At 43.3% G+C, this 18,792-nt stretch overlaps 3 protein-coding genes across 3 annotated transcripts in view; all 3 read right to left on the bottom strand.

The window, feature by feature from the left end:
• atp6ap1a (ATPase H+ transporting accessory protein 1a) overlaps positions 1–7,091 on the bottom strand; it is an 8,006-nt gene extending 915 nt beyond the window's left edge. The window contains exons 1-10 of the mRNA XM_080832428.1: positions 6,961–7,091; positions 6,390–6,516; positions 5,833–5,907; positions 5,217–5,407; positions 4,891–4,931; positions 3,881–3,966; positions 2,987–3,267; positions 2,384–2,434; positions 1,982–2,219; positions 1–1,287 (exon numbers count right to left, since the gene is read on the bottom strand). The exon at positions 1–1,287 is cut by the window's left edge and continues 915 nt beyond it. Of these exons, the coding sequence (XP_080688554.1) occupies positions 1,078–1,287; positions 1,982–2,219; positions 2,384–2,434; positions 2,987–3,267; positions 3,881–3,966; positions 4,891–4,931; positions 5,217–5,407; positions 5,833–5,907; positions 6,390–6,516; positions 6,961–7,073 (1,413 nt within the window). The 5' untranslated portion in view covers positions 7,074–7,091 and the 3' untranslated portion in view covers positions 1–1,077. The remainder of the gene's footprint in view (positions 1,288–1,981; positions 2,220–2,383; positions 2,435–2,986; positions 3,268–3,880; positions 3,967–4,890; positions 4,932–5,216; positions 5,408–5,832; positions 5,908–6,389; positions 6,517–6,960) is intronic.
• Positions 7,092–7,351: 260 nt separating this feature from the next.
• On the bottom strand, positions 7,352–11,051 carry tafazzin (tafazzin, phospholipid-lysophospholipid transacylase). The gene is made up of 10 exons (XM_080832446.1): positions 10,919–11,051; positions 10,666–10,794; positions 10,375–10,420; positions 10,102–10,187; positions 9,664–9,744; positions 9,507–9,551; positions 9,357–9,419; positions 8,961–9,013; positions 8,773–8,850; positions 7,352–8,662 (listed from the first exon to the last, which is right to left on the bottom strand). The coding sequence occupies exons 1-10, from the start codon at positions 11,025–11,027 to the stop codon at positions 8,561–8,563; spliced, it is 792 nt and encodes a 263-aa protein (XP_080688572.1). The 5' UTR covers positions 11,028–11,051; the 3' UTR covers positions 7,352–8,560.
• Positions 11,052–12,642: 1,591 nt separating this feature from the next.
• LOC308360501 (mitochondrial carnitine/acylcarnitine carrier protein) lies at positions 12,643–18,465 on the bottom strand (the record flags this gene model as incomplete). The annotated part of the gene is made up of 9 exons (XM_080832444.1): positions 12,643–13,054; positions 13,463–13,584; positions 14,046–14,155; positions 14,366–14,438; positions 14,704–14,821; positions 15,016–15,106; positions 16,665–16,792; positions 16,943–17,035; positions 18,355–18,465. The coding sequence occupies 9 exons, from the start codon at positions 18,463–18,465 to the stop codon at positions 12,992–12,994; spliced, it is 909 nt and encodes a 302-aa protein (XP_080688570.1). The 3' UTR covers positions 12,643–12,991.
• Positions 18,466–18,792: the final 327 nt, after the last annotated feature.

Here is an 18,792-nt window from a genome sequence, read left to right as displayed (position 1 = left end):
ATCTAGGACCCTCGCTGCTGGCCAGGGGGGAAGATGGGGGATCTACTCATGCTTTTACCAGACTTGCAAGGGGGTTGCAGTGGCTTTGCAGATTTTTAAACACTAGTACTAATACCTGGAAAACAAACAACTGAACAAAAAAATAAACAACATATCCATGCTTTAAATGATTGTGTAGGACCCACAAAATGATTGAAACGCCACACATGACCACGCTGTGATGCACCAGTAAAAGGCTGATTAAGACAAAAACACAAAAACATGAATGACAGTGTCCCTTCTTGTGGATTGCACATGGCTGCTACTAACGTTTGAGATTTGATTTTGATTTCTTCACATTTGTATCTCTTCCCTTCGTGCCAACAGATTAAGTGTAAAGGCGGGAGCTTTATCTTTATCTTCCCGGCCTCTCAGTCAGAGACACCAAGTCAGTGTTTCTATGGATGTGTAGCATTCCCGCAACGGGAAGAACTGAAAGAATGGCCAGACGCCAATACGTGATTCTCTTTTTTTACCCTTCTTTTGGACTCAAATGCAAAAACAGCTTCCTCACTGAAATACCATAAAGCGACGTGAACTTCCCTTCTCTGCTGCGTCCTGCTCAGAAGCAAGAGGTCTGGGCCTCAACAGTGAGGATGTAAACAGGCCCCCTTCCCCTCAGTGTGGTATTCCCAAATAAATACGCAAACAAAACCGTCACGTCACATAACGCGCTGCAACATTACACGGTGTAAATCAGTGGAATGCATCGACCAAATTAAAAAATCAAGCAAGCAGGGAAAACACAAGCAAACAAACAAACAAACAAACACAACAAACGAACAAAACAAGCAGAATGTTGAAGCTGCATGGAATGTGGTGGATGAGTGTGGAGGGGCCTTACACAGAGGGAGAGAAAGGCAAACACACACACACACACACACACACACACACACACACACACACACACACACAGGGAAGGAGGGGGGTCAGAGAGTGACAGAGGGTAGTGTTAGAGGGGGGGGGGTTAAGACGAGCCACCACTGCCTGCTAGGCTGGGTGGGTGGTTGGCGGGCGGGCGGGTTGGGTTGGATGGTTCTACTCGGTCTGGGGCACGGAGATGGCAGGGCCCTTGGGGTCGTCGAAGCGGTCCATGGTGCGCAGCTGCATGATCATGTGCAGGCCGTAGGTGAGGATGAGCACCATGATCAGCGAGGTCAGCAGACCCATCCAGATCCCCGGCGTGAAGAAGCCCGCGCAGTCGCTGGCGTACGAGAACTCCCTCTTCGACACGTTAAAGCCCTGGATCTGTGAGGGAGGGGGAGAGAGTGAGAGAGAGAGAGAAGAGAAGAGAAGAGAAGAGAAGAGAGAGAGAGAGAGAGAGAAAGAGAGAGAGAGAGAGAGAGAGAGAGAGAGAGAGAGAGAAGAGAGAGAGAGCGAGAGGGAGGGGGAGAGAGAGAGAGACGGAGATGTGACACTGAGGCCTCAAGAGATGAATCATCAGAACTCAATCCCAAGACACAATGAGGGGATTTTCCACACAACGGATACTACCAGAGTGTCCTTTAATACCAAAACACGCTGTATCCTACGCTAAAGAGTACCTTTGATAGCTTTGATTCCTTTCTTTTTGAATATGAGGTTGGTGACAATGATGAGTGTAAGATGCAAGAGGTGTGAAGGTAGAACTTTCATCACATTTTATTTCTCATCATCTTAAACATTCCTCATTCCTACTGTTACTTCCCTTTCCCACTGCCCTCTTCATTGAAAACAGCCGTAGCCGTGGTTAGTTTAAATCCACCAATGGCGCGCCAGGTAGCCAATAGCCAGTTTGTGATTGGCTCCAAGGATCCTTACAATGCTGAACTAAACTTGTATAGAAAGTTTGCCAGACCGACAAATTGGCCGGAAGAAGAGGGGCGGGACTTCCCAGACAAGTTACTTCCCTTACCCACTCCCCTCTTCATCGAAAACACCCAGCTGCAAAAGGCCCATCTACCTGGAAGTCATCAATGGAAACCTTCCACAAGTTGGCAGCGTCCTTCAATGACTTGGGCGTGAGCTGGGGGTAGCGGAAGCTGGTGACCGACTCGCAGCGGTACGAGTACTCGGCAGGGGCGTAGACGGAGCGGCTGGCGTTGAAGGTGGCCTTCTTGCCCTCGTACTCCAGGATGACCTCGTCCAGGGTGAACCAGCGGCGGGCGGACACCTTGTAGAGGCGCTGGCTCATGGCGAAGCTAGAAGACGCAGAAGAAAGGGAAGTTACAGCTGACACGCCATTGGTCAATGTGGAGCGGGTGAGTCAAACGAGGAAGTTACAGCTCAAACGCCATTGGTCAATTTGGAGCAGGCGAGTCAGACGAGGGAGTGATTCAGAGAGACGTTTTTGGCTTCTACTCACATGACTTTGAAAGAACTGAATCCGAGAACATTTTCATAGCTCAGGACCATTCTGGAAATAAAGAGAGTCACACAGTGGTTAATAAAAAAGTGTAGTATTGTTGAGTGCTAAATGCCTCAGTGTGTAATCAGCAAAGGAACAGAGTCTCACACTTTTCTATAATTCATGGATTGGGGGAAACCTCAACTTCAGCAGTTAATTGTTGTTGTTGTGTTATATATTGTCCCTCGTTGCACCAACAGGAGAAGCACTCCAAATTTCGTTGTATGCAAATACAATGACAATAAAGGCTTTTCTATTTCTATTCTATTCTATTAAGCTAAATAATATACTGCAGATCGTCTTATACAATCAGAGACACTTAGAATAATATAAAATGATTAAACGCACTGAATCTGTAAGTATAAATAATTTGACTGTGTTGTTAAAGGTTTCACCATCCGAGAACTTAAAAGAATCACTAATTCTCCTAGTCCGTCATAGAATCGAGATGTTATCAAACAGACCAAATAAAATATCTGGTCTCTTGTTATTCCAACCATTGCTCTACACACTCGTGGCACGCACACGACCTTAACCGGAGCATCCTTGTGATCTCTTCACCTTGAGACGCTCTCGTCGCAGGAGCCTTCGACCTTGACAGACTTTGACTCTCCGAAAGTCTTCGCGGTCAGGTCGTGCCTCTGGAACTTGCCCTCGCGGAGGAAGCTGACCGTCAGGTTCTTCGCCCACATCAGGATGCAGGGAGAGTCCTTCTTCAGTACCTCCAGGGGGGGGTAGACGCCCTCTTCCTCTCTCTTGTCCTGGCCCTTGGACTTGCGGCGGGACTGCAGAAGCGAGCGTCCCCCCGCTGACTGTAGGGCCAGAGGGACCTCCTCCACCATCTTGGAAAAAATGGGGGGGGGGGTAGTGGTACAGGAGGTAGAGAAGTCATTTAGTAATCAGAAGGTTGCTAGTTCGATTCCCTGTCGAAGTGTCCTTGAGCAAGACACAGAACCCCTAATTGCTCCTAATGTGCAGTGTGCCATCAGTGTAAAAAAATGTGTATACATCTTTGTAAGTCGCTTTGGATAAAAGCTAAATGATGAAATGAAAATGAAATGTCAAAAAAAGGGGGAGGTAGAGGAGACTAAAGCAGCTATCAAAATGTCCACACCAGGCAGGTATCATTGTCAGCACAGGACAGGAGTAGAGGTTAACACAAAGAAACACAACAGGTAAAGTCTCCCCCTGCGGCGCTACGGGCCTCGTGGGACACAGAGAGGTTTGCGAATTTATCGGATCCCGGAAAAGTAAAATACTGTTTTTCTAAGTGTCAGAATCAACTTTTTCGTAGGATTTTTTTAGGGTTAGGGTTAGAGTACAAGGCTAAAAACTAGGTCTTGGTACCCCTACCAATGCCTGAAAGTACGTTACACTTCCTGTATGACGTCATATGACGCGGATATTGTACTTTCCGAGATCCGAATAATCCACAACCCACAGAGAGCTACTCACTCGAGACGCCTGCAGTGCTGTGTAAACTGCGGTGTAGGGGACGGCTTGGCTGTTCATGATGCTCAAGACCTGGCCAATCACCTCATCTTCAGACCGGGAAGACAAACACAGTTAACACATGTCAAATTAGCAGCTTTCCATCCCGTTTAATGACACACTAACTTTACACAAAGGAGCTGTCTGTGATTCGAACCCAATACTCTTCTTGTCAAATTCAGTGAATTGCTCCTCAATGCCCTCTAGCTGTCTGTTCTGTGTGTGTATGAACACTGGTGTTTTTGTACACAGTCCTGGGCCAAGTTTCCCGAACGCTAAAAAGGACTTGAAATCGGTCGTAAGAGGGATCCTTGCAGAGCGGTTTCCCGACGCCGCACTTACGGCAACGATGAGTCTACGATGTCGCCAAAATCTACGTAGGCCGTTAAGATACGTCGTTATCGGGAAACGAGGCCCTGGCTAGTAATAGCCTGACGATGTCATACTAATAATTCTAGTCAGAATATGAGTCTGATACTGCTCCGTTAAGCTGTGATTATGGGGCGTGTTCCCCAGAACCAGGGAAAAAAATGCCTCTTCGCTCAATTGGATACCTAGAACCAATCAGAGCAACGTAGTATGACCATCTGATACATTCAACTTTTACCGGATCCCGTAGGAAGGACGGCAAAAACATGGCTAGGCTAGTAACACAGTGGCTCAGACTGAGCCATGAACACTTCCAGCTAATAAACATGCTGCTTAAGGAGCATGGAAGGAAGGAGTGTAATATGACTTGCTGCTGAGCTCAAATATCGTTTTCGTTTAGTTTATTCGATGATGCATAATATTTAGACGCTAATTTTCTGAAATAAGAATTCGTTTATTCGATGATGCATAATATTTTGAATATTTAGAGACTACACCTCTAAATATTATGCATCACCGAATAAACTAATTCTAATTTCAGAAAATAAGCGTTTTTAAGTTCAACAATTTCAAGCAAACCATGGAAACAAAAGACTTGTGCTCACCATTTCCAATGAGGACTTCTTTGGCGGACATCATGTCAGCGCTGTGCAAGAGAGTGGACAAAGACAGACGTCAACGAAAGTCTGTCTGAATTAGTTTTTTTTTAACCACTAGACAGTGGTCGTGATATTTTGAGAGCATGTGGAGAGTTTCATTTCTGTTAGGCAGGACGTCTGGACGTCTTCTCTGCCTATTTTCCACCTTCCTCTGTATTGCATACTTGACTTTGCTCATCAGTAGCATACTATATTAGCTGTACACACCTCAGGACAGGGGCATCCAAGAAGTAGGATTCAGACCCCTGTTCTGGTAGCGCCATGGAAATTACCTTGTGGCGTAGGGAAGGCGGAATACCAGCAGGGCGGCGACAGAGGCGTTGAGACGGAGCTGTGCGAGGGTCTCGGGGTCCATGTAGAGGGGGGACGTGTCCAGCTGCTCCTGAAGGAGCGCGGTGACGGCGCCGGCGGCAGGGCGAGACACAGACGGCAGCAGAAGAGGGTTGGAGGAGCGCAGCGCCGCCTAGGGGATGCAGAGGGGACAGCATTCTAACACCGCAGCTCCACACAGACCTGTGCTCGATTTGTGTTACGAGTTTACTCAAGAGAATATGCCTAGTGAGGAGCATCTGTTTGATTTTTAGCCTGTCCATTGATTTAGCTTCCTTTTCATCATACACGGCAGCAACCTTATAACCGAACGTACTCTTACGCTAATGTACAGGGACAGAACATACATAGACAACATACAAGCACTAACTGAAAAGGAACACAAATGTGAATATCTTTATTCTACAGAGGCAACGCATAGTTTGTACAGCACAGGCATACAACTGTTATGTGTTCTATACATGAAATCATCCTCATTTTTGTGCAGTTTTACCATAGGCAAAAAGCGCAGTAACAAGATGGATGGGAGGTGGCAAAAGGACTGAGAACTGAATGTACCTCAAGATTTGAGAAGGCGCTGTCCTGTTTGTTCCCAAACACTCCTCCATACATGGTGAAGTCATCCACACTCAACTGGAACAGAAAGTAGAATAGGGAAGTCCAGGGCACTTGTCACCGGAAAGGGCACGCCTTTCCACAGATGAAATTAAACTGACACATCTTGAACAGTAAATGAAACGATGTAATATGTATAATATATAGTTTATACTTAATATAAGACACCATGTACAGTACGATTTCCCGTGAGGCCCCTAATTTGGTTTGTACTAAATTATACCTAAGAATTTAACACCTTTAATGTAATTAAGTGGACTCCACGTGTTACCAAGGAGGAGGCAGGGGAACCCCCAACAGTGTCCAACAAGTGAAGTGGAGAAATACGGTGGACACAACCATCATCAGTGTGGTAAAATTCACAGGTATGTGTAAGAGATTCAGGTTATGTTTTAATTACTTAATAAGTTCTAAAGTTCTGGAGACCAGGAAATGTGTTTACGTTTAAAATGACAATAGGCTCCTGGTTACGTGGGTTATGATCTTAAATAAATGTATACCTTGTCCTGTAGGAAGAGTAGCACGTTATGCGGGGTATTGCTCAGTGCAGTTTTCAGGTAGGACTCCAACTGAGAGCCGGACACAATGTGTCCCGCTGCCGGTGGCGTCTGAGACAACAGCGGGGATCTGGGGGATAGGCAAAGGATCTTGACAGTGAACTTAAATATACTAATTCACACATCATCACACACCATAACCTCGCTAGACTGAGTTTCCCGGTGAGGTACAAGCTAATCTGAGAGCAGCGAATATGATTTGCCCCGATAAAGCTGCTTTAAGGTTAGCTACCTATCGCTGGCTTTCATTTCTCGAATATCAGTGTCAAATCCGGACAGTACTGGATTATAACATCAGAACATTCAGCGGTTATCCATATCCTTGATATTACAACGAGTAGAAGAAGAAATATAAACAGACACCCTACCACAGCGAACTGCGATGAATGACAAAATGTCATCCCTGCAGGTGGCTAACGATAGCTAGGCTTAGCAGGTTACAGCACTGGACAGCTACCAGTAGAAAGACGTGGAAAATCACACTGATAGTGTTCAAAATAGACGTTCTCATTACCCTGCACTTGACCACATCATCAAGGGTACTTGTTCGTTGCATTTCCCCAAAGATGCGACACAAAATAAAACGCCAAAAAGGATGCTACAGCAGAGTATCTTGCGGTCCGCCATCTTCGGGATCCTCAACGAATGACGTTGCTAAGGTTGCGTGTGCTCTGAAGCTGTGGGACCAAGTCACGTGATAAGCCCTCCGACACATCAGACTACAGTATCTACAACGCTACTGTGTGTATGTGTGATACTCCGATGTGTTTTCCATTTACTGTCAAATAAACCTGCACAAAGGGCATACAAAAACCGATGGTGGTGGCTGCAGTGTTCACTAAGACTCTGAGACATAATCAAATCTGTACTTTATTGTAAATAAAGTGAAAGAATTTGAAGGGAGTCACCGTTTGTATCACGTGCTGACAGGATGGACACTTAATGTATGTGATGCCATCTGCCAGGTCAGATAATGAACTTGAGGAAGAATATAAATGTACATGAGAAAGGGTACAACATCAACAGAGGTCATTCAAAACAAGCAACACTTGAGGTAAATAATTTAACAGTTTAACCATAGCATGCTGCCACATTACAAATAAGTGGGATACGGGCACAAAGGAGACCCATGGCGCCAACATAAATACTCTTACACTATTACTAGCCTTACCGGCACCATATCGGACCGTATATCAGCAAGCCATTTAGTATGATACATCCTGAATTCTGTCTCAGTGTGCCATAACTAATGAGTCTGCCATTATTTTGCACACACTACAAACCATCACTTTGTAAATTAGCAGTTTTCAGTGGATGGCGCACAATAGACATTCTGGGCATTTTCAGTGTACTTGGCATATCCTGCACTATCATATATGACACACGCTATCTCTATATATAGTACATTTGGTTCACTGCCTCAAAAATCTAAATAGGGCAAGTAACTAATTAAACGTTGTACAAGTGCTTGACTTAAAAACTGGCAAAGAGTGTGACATAAACCTCTTGTGGAAACACCACTGTAAAATAGTGAGTTGTAAAAAAAAAAAATACCCCTTCAAACAAGTTCCTTCACATGTCTAATTCTTGATTGAGTCTCTCAGTAACCCAAGGTCATTAGAAATTGATCACCCATAAATTGTACGCGACCCAAGTCTTCGTGATTCTGCCCCATGGTCAATACAGCTTCCAGCCTGGGCAATTTGGCACATGCACTTAAAAGAAGCACACAGTAATTGTTGTTCCAGCTGAGGTTGTTTCAAGCGGGACAGGGTTACAGGGAACAGTGTAGAAAAGGACTCCTGCTATCTGATGAGTATCAGATATATTTATGGTCCACCTGCTGTGGTCAATGAGTGTGTGTGTGTTTGTGTGTGTGTGTGTGTGTGTGTGCGTGTGTGTGTGTGTGTGTGTGTGTGTGTGTGTGTGTGTGTGTGTGTGTGTGTGTGTGTGTGTGTGAGAGTGTGTGTGAGAGTGTGTGTGTGTGTGTGTGTGTGTGTGTGTGTGAGTTTGCATCTTGATTCATAAGGAGGCTGATCTGGTCTTATGTTTGCTCTGTGTCCGGCCCTCTTCAGCCCCATCCCTAAGGGTAGTCCGTAGCCCAGGCCAAGGCCTCATTCTTGGGTCTGTATCCGCTGATCCAAAGCCTCGGCCTGGGTCTTTAAGCTGCGGAACTCCTCCTGGATGAAGTCAGTGAGAACCTTCCTCATCTCCATCTGTTGTCAGAGCAAATGGATTGCTATTAAGGCTATACACTCGGAGAAGTAGGCATTGGTTTCTGCATGCTGATCAAAATCATAAGAGCGAGTTTATGTGTTGCGCCTACCTGGCTTTTGTTTTCTGCTCTTAGCGAGTCGACAAGATGTGTCACAGTAAAAGGCTTCCCCACTAAAACTGTAATTTTCTATTTGAAAAGAGTTATTTCATATTTGGGTTATTTCATATCTCTACAGTATAGTAATATAAGGCCTAAGTGAGTCATACAATTGAATCATAACATTCCAGTGTTCTCACCTTTCCAGTTCGGGGTATATATGGGCCGTGGTTGGGAAGGACATCATTCATACCTGATACAGGTGAGAAATAGCACTAAGTCAGAAGCCTCTGAATGATAGATACTTAAAATGATATCAAGATGCTGCTGACATGCTGACTAAACCATTTAAACACGTGAGTGTGTCTGCAAAAATGTACATTTTTTATTTCGTTTTTCCTATGTTTAATAACTAAATATAGTTAATGTGTATAATAACTTAATATGTGTATTGTTTATTGTGTATGTTTATTGTTTGCACCAACGTACCACAAAAAAAAATCCTGGTAGGTGAAAACCTACTTGGCATGAAAGACCTTTCTGATTTTGATGAAACCATGATGAACATGCAATGGGTTTATTATTTTTTAACTCACCCAAATGCCACATGGGCAAGATAATAGGGTCACGAGTGCATTCAGCTATCAACCTCCCCACACCTAAAATCATACATGAAAACAATTGTCAACAAATAATGAGTAAAACAAAAAAACTATAGTATCATGACAAGCTAAAACAAGTCTTACCCCATTTTAAACGTATCCATTCATTTTGGTTCATGTTGACTTTTCCTGCAAGACAAAGCATTATGTAAATCGAACGACCTGCATGTAAATCCAGAGATTAATAGCACAACGACACCTCCACAAAGAGACAAAGAGCAGTCAAATTCACTTCCCTTACCCTCAGGGAATATATGCACCCATTCCCCACGATTGAGTTTCTCCACAAGGAAGTCCATTCCTCTCTGATAAACTCCATCACCTGTGACACAAAAGCAAGTTGACTCCTTTTCTATATCCTGTATTCCTTTTGCTGTGTATCACTGACAGCAAATCACATGTGTTAACGTACCGAGTAAGCACTAGTAAACAAAGGTAAATGAATAAGATAAAGCAGTAATTTTCTAAAACACCATGTTGGCGAGGGGAGAGAAACGCTCTAAAAACAGAGAGAGATTGGTCTAATGAGGGAGCTAAACAGCATCTACATATCGTCTCATCTCGCCTCTGTACTGGTCACTGTGTGTTACGATTGAGGTTTACCTGCACAAAACCTCAATTTTATAAACCATGAACAAATAAGTTCCGCAAGCACATGGGGGAAGAAGAGGCTGCTCACCTCGACACACTGGCACACACTTCCCTCTACTGAAGAAGCGCGAGTAGAGCTCCCTGGTGAAGCAGATATCAGAGGCTGCAGGGGTCCTACGGCCAGGGTGAGAGTGCAGACACATACAGGAGGGCAACGTAAGGCATCTCGACAACCACTACCACAATCAATCTGACTAAAAGGCAACATGACAGAAAGTATTATTAACTACCCTACTGCCCAACCACCCCCCCCCCCCCCCCCCTCCACCTACCCTAACTACCCCCTTTTACACAAACTCACCATCTCATTTTGTTGAAGTTCCACAACTGCCGTAGTCTTAGGACCCCTACAACAACAACAACAACATAAACAACACTTAATGCTGTGTTAAATGTTCTTTTATATGCTCATTTGTACAGACCTTTAATTACAAAATGTGTATGAATTGTGCTATGTAAATAAACTTGCCTTGCCTTTACATTTTTCTATATGCAGAAACAGCTAGTCACAGCTACTCTGATTCAGCAAGTAACATGTAACACACAAGAAGTAAAAGTCTGCAGCAAACTTGACATGGAATCCATGTCCTACCCCAGATGTGTGGATCATCCATGCAGGACTGATGGTTAGACACAGTGATGAGAGGTCTGTCCTCCGGCCGGTGATCAACCAAGTCCAGGAGAACATTCTGGTTGTGCACCATCAGGTTGTTTATGTATCCTGCAATCAGGGATCATGAGTCAGACGGAAGAAAAAAACACAACTGCGGACTGAAGGCCAATTCTACCTCTTTAATGAATGGAGTTACAGCTCCTGGGTGTGTGCAAATGTGAGAAAGACTCACTGGTCCATAAGAAGCTGTAGGATCCCACCAGACCCATTATCAGCTTGCTGGACAACCTCCATCCTAGCCGAGGGCATTGTGGGAATGGCCAAGTCACCTCCAAGGGCATTGCGAGTGCACGGTAGCCTTCATTCAAACTAAAGTTTGACAGGAAGGAAAAATATCAAAGCACCGCTATTTTTTTTTTGGTCATCTGGTATAAATTATATCACTACGGTTACTGGGCCATTATTTCAGAATATATCAGAGCTGGCAACAGTGGGTGATTACACAAAACAATGGCGACATACAGTAACGCTGTAGGAGAGTCAGGACTTCACCAACTCCCTAAAAGTTGGTCATATTCAAGACAACCAATGACTATATAACACCTGGATCGCATCATATATGCATGGAATATATATATATTTTGACGTGGTCCCTGGAATGAATATGCATGCACCCTATCTGCAGATAAAAGGACACTTCTGCTGTTCGCTAACTCAATATTTTGCAGCCACCGGTGTTCATAATCTTTGTTAAGGAGTTATGATAATGTCCATTACAATGTTTACGCTTTGCTTACATACTGACGTAACTTATAATATCATACTTGTCATTGTTAACAACTAACACAGAAATCGTTTATTATATAACGTTCGCTAAGCATATCAGTTGCATGATCCAACTACTACTAAGACCAGAGGAGCATGCGCATTAAGGGGGAGAAATAGCTAGCTTGCGATCTCACAAGTCTTATACCAAAAGTCAAAGATTATATCAATGGACCCAAAAGTTGGTCTGTCCAGATAAGCGAGATAACTGCTTTGACCTTTCATATACACTAACTGTGGTAGTAGCTCGTAATACGAAAAGACGCTGTTGTCAGTTACAAGTTACACCCTCACCTTCCCGTCCGTCAGCTGATAGGCAGCGATTCCGTCACAGGAAGTGATTTGATGTACTATGACCCCGAAAGGACGCCTGGATGTTGTAGTTCTAGTAATTTAAATAAACCACGCTAGCGAAGGAAATCTTGTGATTCTTCAAAGACAAGGCGTTGTCTCTTTTCATCCAGTTTTTGTTTATCTGGGTCATTGCAAATGTTATACTGTAACTGCAATATCTACACTTTAAAATAAACAAAGCAGGTCGCATTTGACTCATCTCATCCCAGGCCAATGGAAACAAACCTCATGCCGTGTGATGAAATTAGGTGAAAGGTAGTCTAAAACATTCAGGTTGCCCGTGCACTCCATTTACCTGCTTTAAAATAATACCAGGACAATAACTTGTAAATAAACACATTTATTAGAACCAGAAACCTACTATTTGAAATAAAAATGACATTTAAAAATATTTCCTTCATTTCTTTCATCAAATATTGAATCAACAGTTGATTGACTGATACAAAATATACATTCAGTTTACATGATTTGGGCACACTTGCTTTAACATGTAGATTTTAGACACGTGACAACCAAAATATTCTTTGGTTGTTTGTTTTATAAACTTGTATGGCATATTCCGATATAGGCTATGTATAAGTTATAAATATAATACATTATATATCAAATAATGAGATATGCACATACTATACGTTTTCAAGTTGTACAATTAAAAATGTAATTAATGTTAAAAGTGCAACACGTAGTTTCTGGTGTGAAAACATAAAAATTCTTTTGGACCTTTAAGGTGGTAGGCTACATGTGTCAGTTCCCCTATACATTCCACAACTTGTTTCTTTGTTTCAATAACATTTGTATACATTTGCCTGCATATCTCTGGCCCAGAAAAACACAGATACATGCAAACAATTGGTTGAATTAAAGTGGAAAGTTCCACTGAAGAACATTTTAAGACACTCTACACCATTTTTTTGTATAAAAGCTACATATTGCACTTTTAAAACAATACAAATATTATTGACAGGTACTGTCAGTGCATGAGAGCTGGTAGGCATGTCCATTGTGCGCTGAGGTGAGGCGTTCTGTGGAAGGAGGTCTCCGCAGAGCCAGAGGTCACCAGGTAGGAGCCACAGAGGTCACCAGGTAGGAGCGAGCCACAGAGGTCACCAGGTAGGAGCCTCAGAGGTCACCAGGTAGGAGCGAGCCAGTTCAAGCCCTTCAAGGCCATTTCAAATCCCAGGAAACAGGCCTTGGAAGGTGGAACACACAAAATAAGAGCCTGCTATACATAGTAGATTCTGGCTCTACCATCAAAGGGTAAACCCTTAGTAGAGGAAATACAATAGCTAAATGTTATGGCATGTTTGCATTTTAAGTATTCGTAGGGATAGGCGCGCTCTACTTCAAAACAAATATATAAATGCGTTTTCGGGTGCGAGTAAAAGAATGTAAACTATTGGTAGAATGAAAACCGCACTCTCAAGCTTTTCTCTTTTAACAATTAGACCAGTTTATTTTAGTACAGACGCGTTTCGGCCTTACGCCATCGTCAGTGTGTGTTTGCATTTTACACATTTCATGCTTGACAAAATTGTTTAAACTTTCACTGACTGACAGACTAAATGTACATTGTTGTAAAAAGTGAATTAATATTTACCGCGTTTGCAGGGAAAGCCCTCAGCATGACAGCACTGTAGCCCTTGTAAAGACCACGGGCCCCTTCTTCACGTAATAATTCCCTGAGAACATCCATTAGTCCCCTGTAGCGTCCATCAGGAGCTGTACAACACACAGAGGTATCCTGACTTATGAATCTTACCCCACATAATGAACATATTCCTGTAAGCCAGGGGTCTCAAACCCAGGCCCAAGGGCCAATTCCGGCCCCCCAAGCGATTTTATCCGGCCCGCAAAGAAAAAAAGAAAAGTTCCATTAATTGAAATGGGCCACCCCAGCGTTAACCATAAAATCTGGCCCCCCAATGACCAGACTGGACGCTCATCGGCCCCCGGGTAATTTGAGTTTGAGACCCCTGCTGTAAACTGTGCAGTACTCTTCTTGTCGTGTAAGGTTATTTTTAACCACCAGGGGGCAGTGTTGAGCGTCCAAACCTGGACCATCTAAACACTTTATTTTTACTGCTCTGTGAGAAACACCTCTGAGATCATGAGATCAGTTACTGTGCACAGCCTGGAATTAGCTGATCAAAGGTTCTCGATGAGTGGGTTAACAAGTTTACCAGTCGTGAAGTTGGACTTCAATACATCGGGAGGGAGAGCAATACACCAGTTCAAGATGCCGGCTGTTCCACCAGCTAGGATGATTTTGGGAGTGCTGAGATGGTGAACACTGAATAAAACCAGAGAGTTAAAAAGAAGAAAATCTTAGAATCACATTCAAAATAATTATACAGGCTTTCATTCATTTTTTTGTTGTAAAAATACTTTGCATGGTCAGACTCGAACCACATCAAGATTACTTATTAATAGATACTGTATAAACCATTAATGATATTAAATAGCATGACAAGAGTACAGACTTTATAAAAATAAAACCAACCTTTCACCCTCCGGTGTTAGTAAGCGTTTCAAATACTCATAGGTCATGAAATATAACCCATTAGAAGGCACATCTGAGGAAGGAATAAAAGAGACAAGGGTTAAACTAGGTTAGTTAATTGATACAACTAACCTATGATCCTTTAAATATCGTGCTTGCACATGCTTGTTTGCTGTCTCTGACAACAGATTTAACTGGAAAGGCAACCAAGTATTTAATGATTACCTTTACAAACTCATTATTTTGTAATTCACATAGCAGACAGATCATTAAACAGCCTGACATAAGTCAGACGCTTCTGGCACACAATCAAAAACACAAACATTCTCTATTGATACCTCTGATAAGAGTTATGATTGTTCCTTTGTAAACACTGCGAATGCCCTGCTCTTTGTACAGCCTGATTGCACAGTCCACGGGTCCGGCATACTTTGACTGACCAGAGGTAGATTGAACCTAAAACAAATGAACACAAAAACAAAACAAAGATAAAGATAAAGGATTCACATAAACACACTAACACAGATCTTCAGATGACAAGTAAACACATATACTGGTATGGGATTATTTCAGTGGACCTGTTGACCAATGTGCTAGGCTATATTTATGCATAGTGTATTAGGTGTAGGCCGAGGAAGAGGATCCCTTGCCTGAAGCAAACACTTTATTCTTTCTCCAGGTGCTACGATCACGGTGGTGAAGACTCCCCCCAACATTCCAGACAGAAAGATCTGAAGGTGCCTGCACAGAAACACAGCATACGTGTCACGTAAAATTCATAAAAATGATACATTCAAAACTAAAAAAATGCTCATACATAAGATAAAATGTATCTTTAAACAGGGCATTTGTGTTTGAACCAATGAAGATAAGTCAAAAATGGGCCTATATCTTATTGTTTTTATCACTGCGCTGTCCAGTCTTCACCGCGTCTGTAGTAGTGGCAATGAACAGAAAATCTATCTTTTCAGGCAGATCAAGATGATTAGCTAATTCAATTTTTCTATTTCTAATAGGAGGGCGTAATATGTCGTAAACATCAGCCGCTCTCTGGGTTAGTCTGTTAGTAGCGCTCTCTGGGTTACTCTGTTAGTAGCTTTGGCTTATTCACTTGGCTGGAGCAGTTCTGTTTTGCCCAAACCACATTTTGCTGATGTTGACAAATAAATGATTTATAGGCTTTATCTGGTCTCGTAGTGCCATTGCTTTGATCATAATCATGTGTACTTGTAGGCTATACTTTATAGCATGTTATGCAAGCAGTTTGCTTTTACAATGACCAAGTAACAGGAGACAATGCATTTCTGTAGACCACTTTGTCTTATAGAATGCTTGAAAAGTGTGCATTTTTCCTCAGCTAAACTTAGATTTAATATTAATAATAATAATAATAATAATAATACATCAAATTTATATAGTGCTTTTCAAAGTTCTCAACGACGCTTTACATACTGAAAAATAAAACAGGCAATAAACTCTGTAATAAAGACTTAAAAGGTAAAAAGGAAAAGAATAAAAACATGGGGTGTGTGTGTGTGTATGTGTGTGTGTGTGGGGGGGGGGGGAATTGGGGAAGGCAAGGCTGAGGTGGGGTTCGAGGGCCTTTTTAAATGATGACAAGTGATGACCGTGACTTTAGTTTTGGGCCTATGTCTTAAGATCTTGAGTTTCACATGTATGTGAGCCATGCAGGACCGTTTGATAGTCTTTGATTGCATGAAACTGGAATAATGTAGACTGTGCTACGAGGATGCCATTGCACTCTACACTACGGCAGCCCTGTAGGAGATGGGTCATTATCTATTCATGTTGAATTGAGTTCCCCACCCCACACAGAAACAGACAAAAGCCCACCCCAGGATGACATTCTGGCCAGGTCAAACTGCTTTGAAGACTTTTATGAACCTACGTGTACATTAGGCATTAACTATTTGCTATTGTAGCATAGATTGTTATTGAAATACATTTTAAATTTGTCCAGTAAATGATTCTTTCTGACAGAAGTCCTGGTGGCACCCCTGGCGGGGAGGTGGCCAAGGAGAGATGGCATTGTGTGGATGATGCAGGGGGGGTGTGTGAAACAGGAGCGAGAGCGATAGGCAGACATGGGGGGGCGCAGACGGATTGTTATTTTTAGACCTGCTTGAGCGCGTACTCTGGCTGTTCCTCCCCCGTACACCACACACACCACACTGACACAACAAATCTGTCCACCTGCTGTGCCACACTACCGCCGGCTTGGGACAGCCCCCGATCCCCGACACCCCCCCCCCCCCACCCCCCCCTCGCCCCCACTCACGTGTGAGGGATGGTGGGGTCAGACTGAAGCAGCTGCTTTCCCAGGCCGAAGCCAAAGAAGCTGATGGCCATCATGGGGGCAACGCCGGCCAGAGGGGCCCCCATGCCCTTGTAAAGACCCAGAAATCCCTGAGATTAGACAGAAAAACACAGAGACACAGAAAGATGAATGTGGGACAGATCAATGAGAGAGATATTAGCATTGGCATAGCATAATGACATGCAAGAGGAGAGACAGAGCTGTTCATTAGTCATAGCACTATTTATACCATCTCTCACCTCTTTGGACACAGTCTTTCTAAAGCAGTCATATGTGCCCCTGTAGAGGGCTTGGTGGCTGGGGGAGGCTTTGGGTTGTGTTTGAAGGCGAACCTGTTCAGAGAAGATAACCATTATGACAGGTACTGTACTTCACTTATGGTGTCATTTCCACCCATTTATAACATTACAAAAAAAATTACAAAAGGATTATAAATTGAACTGTAGAGGTTTAAAGAACAGTAAAGATATAAAGCTACATAAAACCGCTCCGAGGTGTTTAGGCTACTCCGTGTTTCTTAATAACAACAAATGCTTTGCACCATATAGACTCCTAAGCACACAGAAAGCCTGCTTGACTTGATAAGGGCGATCTTCTGTGATGGGGTGGGCTAGTGTTTTATCTATTGTCTGCAATTTTTCAGATAAACCTAAGAGTGGTTGCCACACGAAAGTTGGAAAACAAAGTGAGCAGTGTTCTTAAGTAGGTCGAACAAAAGTACAGTTTTAGCTTAAAGTGGTATGGCACGCCAAGTTATAAATAGGCATAACCCTCCATTCACAATCAAGAATGCTACAATGACACCTTGAACTTGTTGCTAAACCACAGGGCTAGTTAGAATAGTGGGCTCCATTGAACTCCGTTGAACTCAAGTTTTTTTTAATTAGTTTATACTACTCTGGCAAACACGTGAATACCATTGGCTATTCAACAATAATCCTAACTGACTCGCGCTATCTGTTGACGACAAGTTGTGCCCTGTACTATCAACTGTCACCGGACACTATCACTGACCTCTTGACACATCGTTACCTCAACTCCAGTTCATCTATTTCTTTCAAGTTAACTGTCAAACCATGAGGTTCACTTTCTCATTCGGACCGGAGAATTTTCAAAGAGACACAATCGATTTACAAATATTAAAGCGTATGGTAGACTACGGTAGTTAAATCTCCATCTGTTCATTAATTCAGGAGAACACACCGCTCTATTGTGACAAGGCTATAAATCACTTGACAACACAGTTGTGCGAGTCAGTGCTGCAAGATGTTAATGTGAGCAAATTAAATGTGGTTTCAAAATAGCCAGGAGAGTTAGAAACGTGAGGCATAACGTCATTGAAACCTAAGTGGTTTGATTCACAAGGGATTAGAGCGCAAATCAGACAGCAGGTGGATTGGTCTCAGCACTCCTCCGGTGCCACGAACTTACAGTCGGTAGCTTCCTGCATGGTGTCGAGGGTGAGGGAGACCCGGGGCATTTTCTCAGTTAATTACCCGGTAGTCTAAGGGCAAGGAGCATACCATACCTTACCTTGCAGAATCAATCCGATCCCTAAATCATGTCTTTATAGAGTTGCTGTAAACTGTTTGTTTGAGTGTCAAATAATAAGGTCTATTGGAAGCGTAATGTGTGGGTTCTATGGTGATACCTTGATCGTATCAAGTGGGTGTCCAGCAAATAAAAGGCACGCTCCGGCAGCTCCTCCTGCGACGAAGCTCTTCACAGGGGAGATCTTTCTCCCCGGCTCCTCTTTTCCCATCCTGGTCTGGTCTCCCAATGGGCAGGGGGTCCAAGACTCAAGAAGAACCCACTCTGTCCCGCTCCAGCCTAGAAAAGAAAAGTTTCTCAGCCCCCCCTGCTCAGACCTCCTCCTGAACGCTCCTAGTCCGACTTGTCCACCTTGGAAAGCTACTGTATGTCCACCGGACTTTTGACTCGTCTTTGCTTAAGCTCGCGATTTGCAAGTTAATACTTTACTTCCTGTCACACTGCACAGTAGCATCCTCTGTTGGCTATGGATATTTACTGCATGTGAATCAACTGTGCAGGAAAAAGTTGAATCGCTGTTTTTCAAGGGTCTGCGTGT

The sequence above is a fragment of the Sprattus sprattus genome (genome assembly GCF_963457725.1).
Source record: "Sprattus sprattus genome assembly, chromosome: 2".
Lineage (NCBI taxonomy): Eukaryota > Metazoa > Chordata > Actinopteri > Clupeiformes > Clupeidae > Sprattus > Sprattus sprattus.
This window is presented reverse-complemented; position numbering and strand designations above follow the sequence as displayed.

Coding starts and splice junctions, on each gene's coding strand:
- tafazzin (XM_080832446.1), bottom strand. CDS start 11,027: ATGCCCTTGGAGGTGACTTGGCCATTCCCACAATGCCCTCGGCTAGGA. Junction 10,795..10,918: donor CTACAGCTTCTTATGGACCA/GTGAGTCTTTCT, acceptor CCCTGATTGCAG/GATACATAAACAACCTGATG. Junction 9,420..9,506: donor ATGGATACGTTTAAAATGGG/GTAAGACTTGTT, acceptor GTATGATTTTAG/GTGTGGGGAGGTTGATAGCT.